Source organism: Cydia pomonella, chromosome 11, assembly GCF_033807575.1.
Source record: "Cydia pomonella isolate Wapato2018A chromosome 11, ilCydPomo1, whole genome shotgun sequence".
NCBI lineage: Eukaryota > Metazoa > Arthropoda > Insecta > Lepidoptera > Tortricidae > Cydia > Cydia pomonella.
Window position 1 is genome coordinate 14,588,549 of NC_084713.1, and position 21,730 is coordinate 14,610,278.

The 21,730-nt window shown below is 37.6% G+C and overlaps 2 protein-coding genes across 15 annotated transcripts; both read left to right on the forward strand.

The window, feature by feature from the left end:
• The first annotated feature begins 681 nt into the window (after positions 1–681).
• On the forward strand, positions 682–3,498 carry LOC133522919 (pupal cuticle protein C1B-like). Its single transcript, XM_061858402.1, has 4 exons — positions 682–837; positions 2,325–2,480; positions 2,911–3,141; positions 3,253–3,498. The coding sequence occupies exons 1-4, from the start codon at positions 826–828 to the stop codon at positions 3,352–3,354; spliced, it is 501 nt and encodes a 166-aa protein (XP_061714386.1). The 5' UTR covers positions 682–825; the 3' UTR covers positions 3,355–3,498.
• Positions 3,499–3,930: 432 nt separating this feature from the next.
• LOC133522948 (uncharacterized) lies at positions 3,931–21,602 on the forward strand. 14 transcript variants are annotated; one of them, XR_009800152.1, is made up of 8 exons: positions 3,931–5,029; positions 5,759–8,141; positions 8,238–8,303; positions 15,618–15,802; positions 16,100–16,290; positions 16,613–16,729; positions 18,325–18,435; positions 18,698–21,602. XR_009800152.1 is itself a non-coding variant. In XM_061858449.1 (8 exons), the coding sequence occupies exons 1-5, from the start codon at positions 4,180–4,182 to the stop codon at positions 15,776–15,778; spliced, it is 612 nt and encodes a 203-aa protein (XP_061714433.1). In that variant the 5' UTR covers positions 3,931–4,179; the 3' UTR covers positions 15,779–15,802; positions 16,100–16,277; positions 18,325–18,435; positions 18,698–19,187. The 14 variants fall into 14 exon arrangements, 5 of the variants coding, with proteins under 5 accessions (XP_061714433.1, XP_061714432.1, XP_061714434.1 ...); XR_009800151.1 differs by having other exon boundaries at positions 16,100–16,277; XR_009800158.1 differs by having other exon boundaries at positions 16,100–16,277; positions 16,613–16,733; positions 18,698–19,187.
• The last annotated feature ends 128 nt before the right edge of the window (positions 21,603–21,730 follow it).

The following is a 21,730-nucleotide window of genomic DNA, read 5'->3' on the forward strand; positions in this document are numbered from 1 at the left end:
AAAGAAGTCGAATCCACGAATTGTTATTCCTGCCGAGACATATAGATAGCCAGAGAGAGTTAAGTACCTAGAGGCTTTCTTATTTTTAATACGTATTGGTAGGTACCGTAAAATGGGGTGAGAAGGGTTGCAGGGGGCAGAAACGACGCGAATGTTTTCAGTTACTACTTTGATTTACTTGCTCAGGTTGCTCTAAGAGTAATTGTATTATACTTTTAGACATATTTCATTTACTTGTGGCAACATTTAATAGCCAAATTATAACGTTAAAAAAAACTGGAATCGCTAGAAGTGAGATGTATACGATATGGGGCTGGGAGCGCAACCAGGGTGGCGGGGAGCGTTCATGCGGGAGAGGAGCGATAAGAATGATTTTCCCAACTCATCCGATGGCTATCCCGCCCCACTACGGGCTGAGGTGGGATTTCGCACTATTTTGTGCTTAACGTTAAATTTATGAAATTAAACGACAGATAATCTTTAAGAAACTAAAATTCACCTGGCTGGACTTTTTTTTATGTATAAAAATCAACGTGCCACATATGTAAAAATATTTTTATCGACGTTTGAATGTCTGTTTTGTCCCTACTCACCCCATTTTACGATATATTGATTTATGTGTCACTCCAATACTTGCAGCCGTGTGCCGGACAATAAGTCTTACCACGTCCTAGATCAGAAGTAGACATTTACATGGGCGTTATCATTATCACACATGGCCCTTCGCACAGTGTGTGTTGTCATTGACGAAGTATAAAAGCCTTAGTAAACCCAAAGGCACTACATATTCGTACCCGAGCTTCCAAGGGTCCGACGTCGCGAAATATGTCTTTCAAGGTGAGCAAATAAAATACTTTATTACTACATTACATCAATTAAACAACATTTTAACGTACTGGAGGGAAAGGGATCCACCACAAAAAAAACCGCACAAGTGAGAGTCCGACTCGCTCACTGAGGGTTCTGTACTTTTTAGGGTTCCGTAGCCAAATGACAGAAAACGGAACCCTTATAGATTCGTCATGTCCGTCTGTCTGTCCGTTTATGTCACAGCCACTTTTTTCCGAAACTATAAGAACTTATAGTGTTCAAACTTGGTACGTAGATGTATTCTATGAACCGCATTAAGATTTTCACACAAAAATAGAAAAAAAAAACAAAAAAAATTGGGGCTTTCCCATACTTAAAACTGAAACTCAAAAAAAAAAATTATCAAACCCATACGTGTGGGTTATCTATATGTAGGTCTTCAAAAAGATATTGAGGTTTTTAATATCATTTTTTTCTGAACTGAATAGTTTGCGCGGGAGACACTTCCAAAGTGGTAAAATGTGTGTGCCCCCCCCCCCCCCCCGTAACTTCTAAAATAAGAGAATGATAAACCTAAAAAAATATATGATATGATGTACATTACCATGCAAACTTCCACCGAAAATTGATTTGAACGAGATCTAGTAAGTAATCTTTTATTAAGACGTCATAAATGGTACGGAACCCTTCATGGGCGAGTCCGACTCGCACTTGGCTGTTTTTTTAGTATTTGTTGTTACGGCGGTTACAGAAATTCATCATCTGTAAACATTTCAACTGTCGAACTATCACGGTTCATGAGATACAGCCTGGTGACAGACGGACGGACGGACAGCGGAGTCTTAGTAATAGGGTCCCGTTTTACCCTTTGGGTACGGAGCCCTAAAAACACAATTATTTATTTAAATTGATATGTACCTAATTCAGATTTAGCCATTAAAAAGAGTTTAATCATTCACCAAGATATAAAACTTTTTAATATTTTGAACAACAACAACATAATATTCCTCTGTCACAATTATTATATACTTACTTACCTTTCACCTTTCATTTCCTGAAATGTGACCTTGTCGCTATGTCGCGAGGTGTTATTGAAATAAGTCGAATTTGCGCACAAATATTTGATAAACCGGTATTGATTCACTACCGGTCAGTAAGTACCTATTCTAATTTGCCTACACAACATCTCGCACTAAGGCACATCACTATCGTACTACTAGATTCCGTCCAAGCTAACTTTGCACTAACTTGAATAGAACAAAGTGAGGAGTGTCATTATAAACGTCATATATTTTCATAAGAATTTGACACTAATGGTGACACATATTAGCTCCCTTTGTTATTACAAATGCCATGCAGAGTTAGTTTGGTCTGACTAGGAAGTGCTCCCGGTAGCAAAAGTAGTATAAAAATACAGTACGGAACCGGGGTTTCCCGATTCTCGCCATACAAACTCAGTACCGGGACACCGGGAGCATTCCCTAGGTCTGACATACTAAACGGTTTCCTTTCAGATCGTTCTCTTCGCCTGCGTGGCCTCCGTCTGCCAGGCTGCAGGCATCCTTGCCCCTGTCGCCTACGGCGGCTACCCTTACAACAACTACCCGGCTCAACCGGCCATCGCCTCGCACCAATCGAACATACTCAGGTCGCCTTTTAACCTTGGACAGGTAAGTATCCACTTAAATGTCTCTAATAATTAGTCATCAACACATCTTGTTCTATGTAAGTATTTAGCATCTGAGGGCCTACCGCGAACCACGTTCGACGGGTTACCTCTCTGTCGCACTTGTAAACTCGTCCGTAAGTATGACAGAGAGGCAACACGTCGAACGTGGTTCGCGGTAGGCCCTCTGTCTACTACGGTGGCTACTTTTACCGTGTTTATAACCTTTCGCGTCGAATGAGTCTGAGTCTCTTTTGATTGGAGTAAAAAAAGGGTTTATTGAGTTATCACAAACATACGTAGTTATATCTTTGCTATTTGAGCACAAACGAACTGACCCACTTCTTGGTGCCCGTGAGGCCGGTCTTTACGAAGTAATATAATAATAAAAGTACATGTTCCAAGTAGGTAATGTCACGTACTCCATATTCCAGATATCAACATATTCAAAGGCAATCGACACTCCATTCTCAAGCGTGCGCAAATCTGATGTGCGCGTTAGCAACCCCGGTCTAGCAGTCGGCGGGCTTGGCTTGGCGTCGGCGTACCATGGCCTACCCGCGTATCATGGCATAGCGCCAGTGACTACGGCGTATCATGGAGCCGTTGCTGCACCACTAGTGTCGCATGTCGGCGTCTCTCCGTATGCTGCTCCTGTTGCTAAAGTATGTTTCTCGTTTTGACAAAGATCAAAAGGAACTAAACATTTAAGTCTGTAATAAAACCTCACGAATGTGATTAACTTGTATTTAACAAAATAATTTTTTTTTGGTCAGGTGGCGACAGCAGGTGGTCTTCTCGGTGTAGCGTATTCCGCAGCTCCCGCCGTCTCTCACATGACATACAGCAACGGACTTGGCCTGACCTATTCATGGTAGACATGTGCTTTGTAAATTATGTTCAAACGATGATTACTGAAAAATTAGATCTTAACTGAACTCAAAGATTCCTCTTAATTTATTACCTGATAGTTGTAACATAACTTGTTATTGAATACATTAATGAATTAAATATATATCGTTGTTTTTATTTTTCATTTATAATCCCATCAATCATAATATTCATAATCATATGGACTTATTGGAGGGATGAAAGGGGTGATTAGAGGCGGCCGGCCATTCCTTATTATCAGACTTGAGGTGCGAAAGGTGCGATTGACTCTGATAGATCACAGTATAAAAGCACCATACTTTTTGTATGGCATCAAAACTTAGAATGGTCCATGTGTATATAGTCGGACTCTTTACCAACATTATAAGTATATTTACTTATAATGTTGGTAAAGAGTCCGACGACGAGATCAAATAAAACAAAAAATGGTGGTTATTTTTTTTTTTTTGCATTTAAACTTATTATAAATGTAAAATGTGCACTGCCCGGGCTTACAATTCGTGGTATCTGAACGTGCCCGCCCGCTCGATGCGTCACGTCACTTCACCGTCACTGCCTGTAACTGTCAGTCTTTGGCAACTCCTTTGTTGACAAGAAATGTTTGACGAAAGAGTTCCCAAGTTGACAACATACCGGACGGGAGCCAGAAATATCAACTTAACATTAATACGCACATACGAGCGGCAACCATTTTGAAATATAAATCCAACTGCATTGATTCGTGTGTCAAATAATAACAAATTTATAACGTTGCGATTTTCTTTTCCTTTATATTATTGTGTTCGTGTCCGGACTGTTTTAATATAGTAAAAATGGTTGGCAAAAGCCGATATTGTGAGATATGCGGCGTGAGAGAAATTTTCAGAGAAGGCTTCTTTGCCAAATTTCCCAAGGATAAACTGCGGTAAGTCAACCAGTTCCTAATTACAACTAGGGAATAAATCAAATTACTTTATTAAACATTTTGATTTGTTAGTCGCGTAAGCTGAAGGCGGTTCGAATCCGCCACTCCGTAATGCCGTAAGGGATTCATATGCTTAGGAGCAGCAAGCACGGACTGCTCGCCCTTAGAGTTGGTTAAAGACTTTTCAGTCGTAACTAATTGTTTTTTGCTATGTTTGCTACCAGTAAATCTCTTCCAGTTGTTATAATGGATATATATAGTTTTAGGAAATAATAGGTTCCAATATCATTATCTCTTTAAACTCTATTTCTGTTAGTACACTATCTTTTATTACTTACCTACTACAAAAGCTTTGATGTAATTCACTGTAATTTTTGGTGGCTATATCCGAAGTACTTATTGAACCCATTTGGGTTCTAATCAATTTAAAATACTATCTTCGTCTTATGTTTGTAATAATTGTACTACATATTAACTTCTTATGCATCTTTGTACCTCTCAATAGTGTGTCAGTATATTATTTGCTCACAGGTGTAAAACTTGGCTTAGACAAGTTGGAAAAGAAGATCTCATTCACGTACCCATTGAAAAATTGCATGAGCTTCGTCATGTTTGTGGTGACCACTTTGACTGGAGAGACTTTGGGAAGACAGGAAATAAGCTTAAAAAAAGAGCCTATCCAAAGTTAAATCTTTCTGCACCTCCACTGTCAGAACATCAATTAACAGGATTTCCTCAATATGTTGCAAGTAGACAAGGTAACTTTCTATTAGCCATAATAAATTAACCTTAGTTTAAAACAGTCATCCAGCTAACTTGAAAAAAAATCTGAGAAGTTCTGATTTTAGACCTAACCAGATTAATCATAAATATTATGATATTAAAAAGATATGATAACACATTCATAAAAAAGACCAATACACGTTCGAATTGACCTGTAAGTAAATGGCCTGTTATGTGCTATATTTTGCAGCACCTACCGCCAGAGTAGGTATTTCATTATTTTTCATTCCATACCCACTTACCAATGTTTTAATGGAAAACAAACGATGTCTATCTAACAAGAAACTATCAATACTATGCTATGAGATATTGAAATTTCGTATAGAAACATTGATTGAAGGTTAATTATATTAAATCTCTTTTTCTTCTTCCTTGCGTTGTCCCGGCATATTCCCACGGCTCATGAGAACCTGGAGTCCGCTTGACAACTAATCCCTAGATTTGGCGTAGGCACTAGTTTTTACGAAAGCGACTGCCATCGGACCGAAAAGCGACTGGTAAATATCAAATGATATTTCGCACATAAGTTCCGAAAAACTCATTGGTACGAGCCGGGGTTTGAACCCGCGACCTCCGGATTGCAAGTCATACGCTCTTACCGCTAGGCCACCAGCGCTTCATTATATTGTATACAACAAAATATAAAGTTACTTAATGGTAATATAAAAAATATTAACATTTTACATAACAATTTTAAATTTCAGGTGCAGACCAGAGCCATGCACTTTTACATGCCAGGATACCTCTCTCGACATCTAGCACTGAAAATGGTAATTATGCTAGTTACCATCTTTGAAATAATCGTTTCAAACAGACTTAAAGATAACAATAGCATCGCAATATTCTCATCTTCACATCCTGTTCGAAATTATTTGTTGTACCGGCATATTCCCACGACTCAAGGGAGCCTGGGGTCCACTTGACAACTAATCCCAAGATTTGGCATAGGCACTAGTTTTTACGAAAGCGAATGCCATCTGACCTTCCAACACAGAGGGTATAAATCCTTTCAAAATGAAACAATGAATTAGATTTACCGAAAGAGGGAGTGGGACAGGACACGCGCCGTGCTTCAATAACACCTCATCGAAAATACGTTAAAAATAAGAAAAAACCGGCCAAGAGCATGTCGGGCCACGCTCAGTGTAGGGTTCCGTAGTTACTCTTCCTTCACAATAAGCAAACTGGAGCTTAAAGTATAGTAAATTGTTAACCAAGGGATGAAACGGTACCTTTCACCCGAGTTAAACAAATAGGCAAATTTGCATAATCAGTACCTAATTAAAGTAAGTCTTTTTACTATGAAGGGGAAACTTTTTGCGATAACTCAAAAACAGCTAAACTGATCATGTCCACTATAGTTTTCATTTAATGTGTTTCTTGAGCTCTACTTCCACGATTTTTTTCATATTTTTTGGACCTATGGTTCAAAAGTTAGAGGGGGGGACACATGTTTTTTTCTTTCGGAGCGATTATCTCCGAATATATTCACTTTATCAAAAAATGTTTGTTGAATACCCCTATTAGTTTTGAAAGATCTTTCCAACGATACCCACACTGTAGGGTTGAAGCTAAAAAAAAATCACCCCCAATTTACGAGTAGGGGAGGTACCCTAAAAAAGATTAAATTTTTAGATTTTATTGTACGACTTTGTCGGCTTTATTGATTTATATAACCATGCCAAATTTCAGCTTTCTAGCACTAACGACCACGGAGCGAAGCCTCGGACAGACAGGCAGACAGACAGACGGACATGGCGAAACTATAAGGGTTCCTAGTTCACTAATGAACCCTAATGAAACACGAAAGGAAACAAGCGTAAGCGTCTGCAAGCTTTCATACATATTACGCCATTTTGATCCTAGCATTGCTAAGTTACTTGTCAAAATGACGCGAAAAATCTAAGTCATCAGGAGGCCTACCGCGAAAACCGAAATTCGCCAATTGCGGGGATATTTCTCTTTTACTCTCTCTAAGACGTCATTAGAGTGACAGAGAAAAATGCCCGCAATTGACGAACTTTGATTTTCGCGGTAGGCCCGCGGTAAATTCATACGTAAGTGCGACAGCGAAGCAAAACTTCGTGGTTCGCGGTAGGCCTCCATATTTGTTAGCTATTATTGTACTAACGCGTAAACCAGTATAACCTGACCTCAAGACTCATATTGCTGGTCATGTTTAATCTGAATCAATTAGACTGGACAGTTAAATGGTTACTTTATAAGCGATTGAAATGCCTACCAAGTCTCACTGGGCATTTACGAAGCTTGCTAGAAATAGAAACAGATATCGTGTAAGGGACCAAAATATTATTTAATTTATTGAAATATAATATAGTGGCGTACACAAAATATGATATTTTACATTAGATTATTAATAAAAAAGTAAATATAATTTGTATAGGTGAAATAAACATCTACAATTTAACGATTTGAATTTGTAATACTTTTTGTTAACGTGCTTCGTATAGTATTTCGATCATTTACGATTTTGACATATATATAGTACGAGAAACTCGAAAAAGTTGTTCGTAATCTTTAGTTGTGTTTTATAAATAGTGATAAGTGACCATTCTTATAAATATGCCAAAATAACAATATATTTACATTGTTTTCGCGATAAAATATACCTGTGGGTCTTTCTTTGTGTCTTTTGCATACAAAAATCAAGTGTATATTACACGCCGGTGGCATTACCGCGCGAACGTTATTGAGGCTTTCGTTTGTTATCATATTACAATGATATTATTACTGATAAATTATGAGGTGGTAAATTAGTAATTTCTGTATAATAATAGTACAAAAATATTGGATTTGTTCTCCTTAGTTTGTTAATTGTTTGTTTGGTAGTTTATGGTTAGTATAAATATCTAACAAGAAACTCTATCAATACTATGCTATGAGATATTGAAATTTCGTATAGAAACATTGATTGAAGGTTAATTATATTAAATCTCTTCTTCCTCGCGTTTCCGGCATATTCCCACGGCTCATGAGAACCTGGGGTCCGCTTGAAAACTAATCCCTAGATTTGGCGTAGGCACTAGTTTTTACGAAAGCGACTGCCATCGTATCGAAAAGCGACTGGTAAATATCAAATGATATTTCATACATAAGTATATACAAAATATACAGTTACTTAATGGTAATATTAACATTTTACATAACAATTTTAAATTTCAGGTGCACACCAGAGCCATGCACCTTTACATGCCAGGATACCTCTCTCGACATCGAGCACTGAAAATGGTAACTATGCTAGTTACCATCTTTAAAACGTTTCAAACAGACTTAAAGATAGAATAGTAGCATCGCAATATTCGCATATTCACATCCTGTTTGAAATTATTTGTAAAAACAATAATTTTGCATAATTTTATGTAGGTACCTATGTTTGTCCACCTATTTCTTAAAATCTGTCCCACTTATGGCCGTTTTTAGGGTTCCATAGCCAAAATAGCAAAAACGAAACCCTTATAGTTTTGTCATGTGCGGCCACAGTCCGGCTGTCCATCCGTCTGGCCGCTGTCAGTACAATTAATCAATCAATCATTGTTTATTATAGGATATTATTACACAAATTGACTAAGTCCCACAGTAAGCTCAATAAGGCTTGTGCTTAGACAACGATATATAATATAATATATAAATATTTATAAATACTTACATACCTACTTAGAAAACACCCATGACTCAGAAATAAATATCTGTGCCCGTCACACAAATAAATGCCCTTACCAGGATTTGAATTTGAACCCAGTACCATCGGCTTCATAGGCACTTGCCCATAGGTTTCTTATGATATAAGAGGCAAACATGCAGATGAATCGTCTGATGGTAAGCGATTAACGGCGCCCATGTAATGTCCATTCCATGACAGTACCATACATCATAAAAAAGGTACCTAATTATGCTAGTTTTGCTTTAAAAGTCTATCCACACAGACCTCAAGATTGTTTGTCTACGTATTTCTTCGAATTTGTTAGCCCGTTTTGGACAGAATGGCAACAACTAAACCCTTGTAGTTTCGTCATGTCCGTCTATCCGTCCGTCCGTATGTCACAGCTATTTTATTCAAAAACTATATAAGATGTAAGGGTATTTTAATAAGCATATTTTTTTTAATATTATTATGATAAAGACATCATATAGGAAGCAAACGAGCACACACGAGCACGAATCACCTGATGGTAAGCTATTACCGTCGCCCATGGGCACCCGCAACACTATAGGTGTTGTAATTGCGTTGCCAGCTTCTTTTCTTGAAGGTTTTAAAATCGTAGTAGCGGTCCGGAAATACTGCAGGCGACAGTTCATTCTACAGCTCAGCTGTGCAAGGCAGGAACTTTCTGGAGAAACTCATAGTTGAGGACTGCCAACCCTCTAAAGTCGTGTCGATAGAAATGTTGTAGCGTGGAAGAGACATTCCTTAGGCAAATCCTACGAAATATCAACATTAGCACATCATTCGATAGGTCTTAACTTTAATAACAATTTTAAGGCTTCTAAGCAAGTTTATTAATGAAATAGTAAGACTCCGCTGTCCGTCCGTCCGTCCGTCCGTCCGTCACCAGGCTGTATCTCATGAACCGTGATAGTTAGACAGTTGAAATTTTCACAGATGGTGTATTTCTGTTGCCGCTGTAACAGCAAATACTAAAAAACAGAATAAAATAAATATTTAAGGGGCCTCCCATACAACAAATGTAATTTTTTTGCCGTTTTTATAGATAATGGTACGGAACCCTTCGTGCGCGAGTCCGACTCGCACTTGGCCGGTTTTTTTTCTACGCTCTGTTGCCGTATTATGCGGTGTCCGTCCGTACGTATTTGGCCGTTTGTATGGTTCCGTACCCCCCATCCCCCCCAAAAAAATATCAACAAACGAACCAGATACATATAGCAACCATAAATGTACGCACACTGAGAACAGAAGATAATCTGCTAGAATTAACAATGGCACTGGAGAACATAAATTGGAGTATAATAGGTATCAGTGAGGTAAGGCGTATGGGCGACAAAATAGAAGATTATGGCGATTTTGTTCTATACTCTAAGGGCGAGACGCCAGGACAATATGGAGTAGGTTTCATGATACATAAAGAACTGAAACACAATATTGTTGAAGTCCAAGGGATTTCAGAGCGCATAGCAGTCCTCAAAATCATGCTACCTTTACATAAGAATGAATGGACCATAGTACAAGTGTACTCTCCTACAGAACAATCCTCTGACAGCACCATTAATGAATTCTATAAAAAATTAAATGACACATTAACAAAAATAAGTCCAACAAATTTAATCCTGATGGGAGACTTCAATGCTCAAATAGGGAACAGGAGAGACGGAGAGGAAATCATAATGGGACCCCACTACCAAGGCAAAAGAACAAGAAACGGACAGAAATTAATAGATTTAGCCTTTGAACAACACTTAGTAATTTTGAATTCAATATACAAGAAAAAACAAAACAGAAGATGGACATGGTCATCGCCTGACGGTCGTTACAAGAATGAAATTGACTATATACTCACTAACCGTGCTAGATCATTCGAAGACTGTAATGTCATTGCAAAATTGAATTTTAATACTAACCACCGAATGGTCCGGACCCAGCTAAAACCTACACCAATTAAATCTACCAGGAAATTCACAAAGCACCAGAAAGACATAATGAAGAATAATGAACCACAATTAACAAACAAACAAGTAGAAGAAGAATTGATGAACATGGATGAAGATCTTTCAGAATGGAATATACTAGAAATCTACAACAAACTCGCAAATATTCTAAGTAAATATAACAATGGAAAAATGAGATTTGGAAAAGGCAAAGACATACTATCAGAAAAGACAAAACAAATCATGGAAAACAGAGCAAAATTGTTAGAAACTTCTCCTAAAACAGCAGAAATTAGAAGAGTCATTACTCAATTAAGTAAAGAACTAAGAACGAATATGCGAAAAGACAGGAAAGATCATAGACTACGGACTTTGGAGAACCTAATAGAAAAAACCGGAGGAACTAAAAAAGCCATGAAACTACTACAAGGAAAGGAGCAATGGATACCCAAACTAAAAAATTCTTTCGGCAAAGACAAAACTAAAAGACCAGACATTATAAGTATTGCCACAGATTACTATAGCGACTTATACTCAAAAAAATCATCAACTGAACAAATTGAATTACCTGACTCGGACAAAGTACCATCGATTATGCAAAGCGAAGTCGAAAAAGCAATCAGCACTCAAAAGAGAGACAAAGCATTAGGCCCTGATAATATATCAAATGAAGCGATACTTGAAACAAAAGAGATCATTACACCACTCCTGACTAAAATCTTCAACATTATCCTGGAAACAGAAAAGATACCAAAATCATGGACAGTATCCTCAATTAAACTATTACACAAAAAGGGCAACAGAGATGACATAGGAAATTATAGGCCTATAAGCTTAATGTCAAATATGTATAAAGTATTTTCGAAAATTATTCTAAACCGTATTACCAAAACTTTAGACGAAAATCAACCGAGAGAACAGGCAGGCTTTAGAAACAACTACTCTACAGTGGATCACATACACGTAGCTAGACAGATAGCAGAAAAATGCAAAGAATATAACATTCATTATCACTGTTGCTTCGTAGACTATTGCAAGGCGTTTGATTCACTCGACCACTCAAAAATCTGGAAAGCTTTGCTAAATCAGGGTGTCGAGCACAAATACATAAGGATAATTAAGAACATCTACACAGGCACCACAGCAAGAATTAAATTGGAAAAGGAAGGCTGTGACATAAATATACAAAGAGGAGTAAGACAGGGCGACCCTTTATCACCCAAATTATTCACAGCAGTTTTAGAGGAAGTATTTCGGAAATTTGATTGGTCAAATAACGGCTTAAATATAAACGGCGAGAAACTAACCCATTTGAGATTCGCGGACGACATAGTGGTCTTCGCGAGTACAGCAAGAGAGTTACAGCAAATGCTCGTAGAACTGAATACAGCTAGTAAAGCAGTCGGACTCTCTATGAATCTCCAGAAGACTAAAGCAATGACTACTAATAGTATGGAGGCCACAGAGATAAAAATAGATGACAACACCATTGAGTATGTAACAGAATATATATATTTAGGTCAACTAATATCCAACCATGACTCAACAACAAAGGAAATAGACAGAAGAATTGGAAACGCGTGGAAGAGATACTGGTCTCTTAAAGAGGTCATGAAAAATAGTCAAACAAGTATGCACATCAAAAGAAAACTCTTCAATACATGCATTCTACCAATTTTCACATACGGCTGCCAGACATGGGCACTCACCAAAGCACAATGTAAAAGGTTGAGTATAACTCAGAGAGCCATGGAAAGAAGCATCTTAAAGAGAAGAAGAATTGACAAAACAAGTAACAAGGATTTAAGAGACAAAACAGGATTTACTGATGTGACATACAAAACAAAACAACTGAAATGGAAGTGGGCTGGACATACTATTAGAGGAGGAGATAAATGGAGCAAAATTGTAACACTATGGCATCCTAGAGTACATAAAAGAAACAGAGGTAGGCAATTTAAAAGATGGTCCGATGAAATAGAAGACATGGCTGGAAGGACTAAAATATGGACCAGATTAGTGCAAAATAAGGAAGAGTGGAGAAGATTGGGGGAGGCCTTTGCCCAAAGGCACACAGAATCGGTTATCGTAGATTAAGGAAAAACTATAGATACAGTATAAAAAAAAATGTATTTCTGATATGAGGCTATAAATAAAAAATAATAAAATAAATAATAATGGTTCCGTACCCAAAGGGTAAAACGGGACCCTATTACTAAGACTCCGCTGTCCGTCCGTCCGTCCTTCTGTCACCAGGTTGTATCTCATGAACCGTGATAGTTAGACAGTTGAAATTTTCACAACTGATTTATTTATGTTGCCGCTATAACAACAAACACTAAAAAACAGAATAAAATAAATATTTAAGGGGGCTCCCGTACAACAAACGTGATTTTTTTTGCCGTTTTTATAGATAATGGTACGGAACCCTTCATGCGCGAGTCCGACTCGCACTTGGCCGGATTTTTTAGCATAGCTACATTACCTAAACTTAGGCTAACTATGGAACTTTTATCAATACGTTCGAATATACATGTTAGTATGACAGTCTCGCTTATTGATACGAACTACGGGTGTGGTTTCGTTGGGAAGGAAAGGAGCAAAACACCTTAAAGTTTAGAGCCCATGCAATTTTCACCAAGACCGGTTTAGTAGTCAGGATATGGACCTAAATGTGTGCATTTGTAGCGTGACGATTTGTACGGAAATGGTCTTTGCATCCTCTAAGTTTACTAAAGGACTCTTTACCAGGTAGGTATAGGTATTCACGGGGACGTGATATGCATGTCCTCAAGCGTCATTATATAGTAGGTATCAGCTATAAGTTGATATTTAATATAGATATAATATTTATTAAATAGTTAAGAAGTAAGTAAGGTACCTATAGTATGTAAACGGTCTAAGTACCTACTTGGTTAACAGCCGAATACGACTGACAAAATAATAAAAATTAATAATTCAGCCGATATACGTCCCACTGCTGTGCACAGGCCTCCTCTCATGCGAGAGGGCTCGGGCTATAGTCCCCACGCTAGCCCAATGCGGATTGGGGACTTCACATACACCTTTGAATTTCTTCGCAGATTATGCAGGTTTCCTCACGATGTTTTCCTTCACCGAAAAGCTAGTGGTAAATATCAAATGACATTTCGTACACGAGTTCCGAAAAAACTCATTGGTACGAGCCAGGATTTGAACCCGCGACCTCCGGATTGAAAGTTGGACGTCATATCCACTCGGCTACCACCGGTTTATTAATAAATATTATAGGACATTATTACACAAATTGACTAAGCCCCACAGTAAGCTCAAGAAGCTCTGTTGTGGGTACTCAGACAACGATATACATAATATATAAATATGTATAAATACTTGAATATGGCTCTATATGTGTTCAACGCTGAGTTTATCTCGGGAACGGGTGGAGTTACCGAGTTGATATTACAGCGATATACTCAGGTCTAAGGTTGTTAAAAAATAAAACTTCTAAGCTAACATAGAAGAATGACACGGCCGTTTATGCCTTAAAAGCGTATATTTCGACACTTTGTAAGGAATTAAAATTTATATGGTAATCCCCGTTGACCTAGAACTACTTTTTTCTACGGGCAACTAACACTGAACGAGACAATTCTAAAAAAAAACCAAGCACAATTAGGTTGCGTTGTTTTATCACAGTTTTATCAGCTCGATCGTATATTGCATTGTCACCCAACTTACATCATATATGTAAAGTTTCAGCTCAATCGAATGATAGGAAGTGTGTGTAATTTAGTCCGATTTATTTACGGGACTTAATTTTCGAAAATAATAATGTGTAAAGGCAAAGTCTATGGCTGAGATTATAGCAAGGCTGAAGGCGCGGAGCATCCGATTGGCGCTTACGAATGAGATTACAAAAGGTCGAGCTGTAAGAAAGCAGAGCTTGAAATTGATCAATGGCGAAGTGTGGACGAAGCCGAAGGCCGAGCTGCGAGAGAGGAAAGCTTGGATTTGGATCCATAGCCATAGTGTAAGTTTTTTTTTTATGATACAGGAGGCAAACGTGCAGACGGATCACCTGATGGTAAGCGATTATCGCCACCCGTGTAAGTGAGGCAGAAGATCGACTTGCGAAAACGTTACGTTTTAAAAAGTGTCTTTTTGATGTTAAAAGTCGAAAAGTCAAAAGCATTTATTTGTTGTTAGCCAAACATACAGTTGCTAACAGTTAGTTGCCACTTGATCATTCGGCAAAATGAAATTATGCGAATAATTGGCTGCGAAATGACATTTGGCAATATAACTGTCGGCAATGATTTAGAGAACCTCTAGACTCTGCTCCACATAAGACCCACCAACTGCAAAACAGTGGCTTGAAACCGAAGTTATGTAATCACCTGTATGTACTGCTTGGCCTTTGGATTTATTCGAATGCGCGACTTGATAGGATTCTTTTGGTTTTCGACCTTCGCGGGGCCCCTTATAACACTTAAAAAATTGACAATTAGGTCGCAGGATTACGGCTCGGCCTGGCCGACAAATCTGGCGTGCAAGAGAGCAAATTCGCTACAAGATCGGTAGCCTATATCGAAAAATCGGCTGACGGGTTGGCGACCCCGACCGCAAGATTTTTTGGCCATGAGCTTTGAGGGCCTCCGCGTAAGGTCGAATCAAAAGCCTACGTTGCTTTTGATTCGACCTTACGTGCCCTTACTCTCTTACTCTTACGTCCTTTCGTTATCCTACTTGTACACGTACAAAAAGTTTCATAATACTAATTTATTTTTGCCTACGATTTTGGTGCCCCCCCTAGACGTGGTGCCCTAAGCAAGTGCTTATTTTGCTTAAGGGTTAATCCGGCACTGACTATATATCTCTGATGTAATCAAAATTTATTTTTCTCGTACAATACAGTGTTAACTTTCTGACTTACTTATTATGCGGATTATTTGATTTCAGCTTTGGTACCAGCGAGACGCCGATCTAGTGATACTCTAGTTCTTACTCTAGCACCACGTATATTCTGTCAACTCCATCTTGTGAGAGGGACGAGATCGCGGCGACGACGTCGCGGAGCTCGTGCCCCTCAGTATCCTGCAGGAGGACACTGGCTTCTATGAGTACATGTTTAAAAGTAATTGCCTGTAAGTATTAACTGGTCGACATTGCACAGTAAGGTCAAAAATTTTGTGCCCACCTTAGGCTAATGATATGATATGATAGAGTAGAGGTACTACCCGTTCACTTGAAATTGGCCGTCAGCGACCATTACATGATAACGTCACAGGCACAAGTACTAGTACTAACGAAATAATATCGTACTCTAACTTTTAATGCTTAGTTTTTTGTAATTGTATTAAAATGGAGCTGGGCGGGACATGTTGCCAGGCAGAGTGATGGCAGGTGGGCCAAAATGCTAACGGAATGGTGGCCGCTTTCAGACGAAAGGAGTGCCTGGCGTCCGTTGGCTCGTTGGGTGGACGACATTCGGAAGACTGCGGGTCACTTCTGGATGAGACTGGCTCGGGACCGGGATAAGTGGCGTACTAGAAGAGAGGCCTATGCTCAGCAGTGGGCGATAAAAGGCTGATATGATGATGATGATGAATTGTATTAAATGTGAGTAATAAAAGTAAGTAGTTTTAAAACTGTGGTAGCCGAGTGGATAAGACCTCAGTGGGGGTGTTGCGGGGCCGAGGCCGGGGGGGGGGGGGGGGTAACGGCCAATTTGAAGCGAACGGGTTGTTTGTACTGGTTCTAAAAAGTGCATTTTCTGTAACTGTCGATCTGCAGGTAATGGACTATTTGCAACACTCCATCCTCCCACTTGTCCGTTACTCGTCTAAGTTCTGAAAAGATTGCTTGAATACTTTTGATCTTATTACGACTAACATAAAGTTATTCCTATTACCTATACACTATACCATGTATAATGCCTTCTTCTTTGTCTATAGCATTGGTGAAAAGCAAATTAAAAACTTGCTAAAAATAGCAAAGTTTAGTAAGAACAAAGACCTGAAGGAAACTTCGCAAGCTGAGATTAGAGAGAAGTGTTTAAGATTATATGGAAAGTAAGTAAGTTAAAATTTGTGCTCACATAAATAAATAAATATTATAGGACATTATTACACAAATTGACTAAGTCCCACAGTAAGCTCAATAAGGCTTGTATTGTATGTACCTAGACAACGATATATATAATATATAATTATAAATACTTAAATACATAGAAAACACCCATGACTCAGAAACAAATATCCGTGTTCATCACACAAATATATGCTCTTACCAGGATTTGAACCCGGGACCATCAGCTTCATAGGCAGGGTCACTACCCACTAGGCCAGACCGGTCGTCAGACGGTCGTCATATATTGTATTTGTATCTGTTGTACAAGATAATTTACAGTACAATACATAGTTTAAAATTAATGATGCCAACGGCCACTTTCTATCACCGCACCGCTGGCCGTCGGCAGGGTGTTCATCCTCATACCCTAGAGCCCAAATGGTCTTGCACTGTGCGGTTTAAGAGGAATGTCCTCCCGCGGACCGGACGCTCCGGCTGTGGAATGAGCTCCCTGCCGAGGTTTTCCCGAGGGTATACAGTATGGGGTTCTTCAGAAAAGGAGTGTACAGGTTTTAAAAGGGTCGGCAACGCGTATGTAACACCTCTGGAGAGGCGTCCATAGGCTACGGTGACTGCTTACCATACGGTGAATGTTTGCCACCGACGTGGTATAAAAAAAATCAAATATAACAACTTAAATTTACGAGGCCGTGCCGTACAGTTGCAATCGTGGCCCACAAATGGTCTCGCCGGAAGATCAGCGCTGACCTTCACGTTAGCATTATGCTGAGGCGAGCACATTTCGTGGTAAACTATTTCAATATGTTTTAATCTTATTTTTTCTTTGTAATATATATACTTCTGTATGTAAATTAAGTTTTACCACGAAATAAATGATTTATGATAATGATTATGAAATATCAGAATACCAATTCCGACGATAATTAATGTTGGTTTATTTATACTAGACGATTACTTTTGCTTTCCTTACTTAATGGCGTGTAGAGATATATATATATAATAATATTATAGGACATTATTACACAAATTGACTAAGTCCCACGGTAAACTCAATAAGGCTTGTGTTGCGGGTACTTAGACAACGATATATAATATAATATATGAATATTTATAAATACTTAAATACATAGAAAACACCCATGACTCACGAACAAATATCCATGCTCATCACACGAATAAATGCCCTTACCAGGATTTGAACCCGGGACCATCGGCTTCGTAGGCAGGGTCACTACCCACTAGGCCAGACCGGTCGTCAAGAGATGAGGTGTTTATAATTAGAATTACATATTTTATGAGTTTATTTTATAAACATTATTAAATTCAATATTATTACAACACCAAATTTTAACAATAATAGATCTTTCTTAACTTTATGGAACCAGGGCTCAACTAATCGGTTTTACATCATTTCTTAATGATAGGCCAACATAGGTACTAGGTACTACGCTCGTATATTGGTATCTCTATAATTATGATATCACTATATATCTCTGATGTAATCAAAATTTATTTTTCTCGTACAACAAAGTGTTAACTTTCTGACTTACTTATTATGCGGATTATTTGATTTCAGCTTTGGTACCAGCGAAACGCTCCCCGTCTTGCTGACAACCTGGATCTAGTGATACTCTAGTTCTTACTTCTGATAATCGAAAAACGAAGCAAGCAAATCACAAGACTGATGGTAAGTGAAAATGCTATTGTAACTCGTATTAAAAAAAATATTTTTATCTCTCAGCAGTTTAAGGCATTAATTCGAAAGTTATTGGTTAATATCTCTGTCTGCATACATACCATTGCTTAAAACAAGCCTACTTTCATCCACTTGGTAAAAGGTACATATTTTAATTTTTCCGCGGATGTACCTATGTTTGCATTGTAGGGATGAATTTAAGAAACCAAAACGACTTCCGGAGTTTCTTTTAAATTAATTTGACTTGTTACAGATTACAATACAACGAAGAAAGCATTGCTGAAGAAGCTCAAGAAAGTGAAAACGAGTTTACTTTATAAGTTTTTGCCTAATAAGTAGGACTTTAACTAGACAAATTGATTTTTTTAAATCCATCTTTACAACATGGTATCTATGCTTACCATAGGGTGTACAGATGAAGTAGGATGAGTGATTTAGTAAGCCCAATAAAAAAGTAACCCAGAACTGCCATAACTAATTAATTACTTAGAAGTTAGAATACAGATTCAGGATCATTTATATCTTGTTGAAAATTAACATATTTTATATCTGGGAGACCGAGTTTTGATCGGAACAGTGTTGGCCGAAAGTTAATTGCAATTAACCATTGTTGGCTCGGAAAACATAAAAACAAAAAAAAATGCACGTTTTCCCAGAGATAAGACCTTGCTAGAACAATTTTTCGCCCCCGAAAACCCCCATATAGCAAATTTGATCTATAAATAAATATTTATATACAAGAATTGGTCGTTTAAAGGTATACGATAAGATTATGTTGATCTCGGTCATTGTCAATAATACTAATACCACCAAAAACTTTTTCATGTAAAATGTTGCCAAGATGAAAACATTAGGCTCGCACTGTAAAAAAATTATCAGATCATGAGATATACATAAGTAGAGCCAAGCTTTAAAATCAAAAGGCATTTATTTCGTTAAATAGTACAACATAACACTCATGGTTGGGACTTCTTAGTAAGTATGAATAATGCCTGTGACAGGAAGCTGAGAGAACCCTGGAGCACTGTCCGTTTTTAGTCCCATAATAATACTTCTAACCTCAACGGGGTCAGCGGGTAACAGTACAAAGGGTGTTGCTACAGAATTTATTAAAGTCTCGTTCTTATTGGTTGTTACTTCTGGGGCTCTGTAAAAAATATCCTCTGCTAATGAAAGGCATTGGCAAGGCCAACATCAGCAAAGAAAACATTGACATTTTACTGACTCGTTAGGAGTATATTTTGTATTTAATAGTTCTATATTTTGAGTTTAGCTTGGTGTGACAGATTTAATTGGGTTCCACAGAGATTTGGAGTTTTAAGATAAAGATAAATGTTTATTTGCAAGAACGTAGGTACATAAGTTACAAGATGTTAGGGTGATAATTCGGGTTTGCATTTACATTCAGCCATTTATTAGCGTGCAAAATTCTTAGAACATTGCATTAAATTATCTCTTTCTAATTTTCGTTTTAGTTTTTTAATTAGATTATTGCAAAAGTTGCGATATCTTGTATAAGTCTCTCCAACTGTAAAAATTTGATTTATTTAGTATACATCTAAATAAATCAATCGCGTCTAGACTGTTAAGCTAGCAGTGTCATGAACTAATGCTACAGAATACATAACTAGTATGTATCCAAAGTCAAGTATATGATACAATATTACAGAGACGTATAGTCTCCACGGTTAATACATTAAGTTAAGAGATGTATAAGGTCCCCATGGTCTAAGAAAGATACACATTAATAAGATTTGGAGGTGTAAAGGCTCTCCGAGTGTCAAAGAATTAAAAAATAAAAAAGTGTATGAAATACATGTTTCACGTCGATCAAAAGACTGTTAAGCTAACAATCTTACAGAATACATAACTACTATGTATCTAATAAGTCAATGTCGTAATCAAAATAACTAAACATAATAAACATAAATACATAAGGTTGAACAGTCAGTAACAACAACGCCCTATGCCTCTCCGGGACACTGCTAGAAAAACTATGACAGCTTCTGAGGCTGGATACTTGGCCATAATGGCCATGGTTCCTTGTCTCCCAAGAAGTCATCTATTTTATAGTATCCCTCAAACAAATGATGTCAATTTTGTGTGTTCTATGTGTTATTTAACCTTTTAATTATTTTTTGTGGTTCCTTACAATGTATAGTCGGACATTTTTTCAACATTTAAGTCTTTTTTTATTTCAATAAGAGTTATAGGTTCTTTTTGATAGGGTCTAAAATAAACTGAATGAGTTTTGTTTTATTCGTATTAACTTGGAGATTATGATTCTGTAGCCAAAACCACGTTCGACGTATTGCCTCTCTCTCTCGCCCTTGTAAATTCGTACGTAAATGTGACAGGGAGGCAACACGTCGAACGTGGTTCGCGGTAGGCCCTCAGATCATAGCGTAATAATTAACATACACTATTACTCACACACACTTAGTTACCTACCTCATTTCGACTGTTAAGTGTGACCTTAATTCATAGTTAGTTCCTACTTCCTTCCTACAGTTATATTTGTATTTACCTTTATAGTTATTTGTTTTACAAGGGGGCAAAGTTGTTGTTTAACCGCTCGTGATAATTGATACCCGAGCAAGCGAAATATTGCAAACTTGAGCGTTGCGAGGGTTTCAAGGCACGAGGGTCAATCAAATTATGCCATCGAGTGAAACACAACATTTTTCACCACACCAACGCGAGGAAAATAATAACTGTAAAATATCAAACAAAATCAAACCAAAACCAAATGAACGTCATTTAATACTGTATCATTCAAAATCATCCTTTAAAAGTCAATTCTAGTAGCCGAATTAAGGACACAACTCCAAATTTGCATCAGATTGCTTTGCCCCACATGTGGATAAAATGCAACTTTCTCATCAGTTTTTGAATATTCAAGAGAGCCAGCTGGTGTGGTGAAATATATATTGATTCTAAGATTAATATTTTTTATATATAAAAGCTTTCCATTAAGAGATTTTGTAACGAGTACAGTGAATCCGTTTTTAAGTTTTACCAGAATATATTTTGTACAGTTCAGCGTGTAAAAATATAGGTACAGCATACATATAGGTACATTCAGTATTCAAATTGTGCAATAATAACAAATATGTATATATCAACTTAAGAAATTAATAAAGTTTGTTATTAACTCACTGGTGTTTCATTTTCTATGATACAAAATATCATAATTTAGGATTACAATCTTCACACAAGGATGATTTTTATCGGTTGGGGAAGTCACTATTTTCGGTTTTTCGCAGCACTACTTTCTATCATTTTG

Excerpts from the sequence above, each read along its gene's own strand:
- LOC133522919 (XM_061858402.1), top strand. Across the intron at positions 2,481-2,910 it reads CGCCTTTTAACCTTGGACAG|ATATCAACATATTCAAAGGC; the intron begins GTAAGTATCCAC and ends TCCATATTCCAG. Across the intron at positions 3,142-3,252 it reads ATGCTGCTCCTGTTGCTAAA|GTGGCGACAGCAGGTGGTCT; the intron begins GTATGTTTCTCG and ends TTTTTTGGTCAG.
- LOC133522948 (XM_061858449.1), top strand. The coding sequence starts at position 4,180 with ATGGTTGGCAAAAGCCGATATTGTGAGATATGCGGCGTGAGAGAAATT. Across the intron at positions 5,825-8,237 it reads GACATCTAGCACTGAAAATG|GTGCACACCAGAGCCATGCA; the intron begins GTAATTATGCTA and ends TTTAAATTTCAG. Across the intron at positions 8,304-15,617 it reads GACATCGAGCACTGAAAATG|CTTTGGTACCAGCGAGACGC; the intron begins GTAACTATGCTA and ends ATTTGATTTCAG.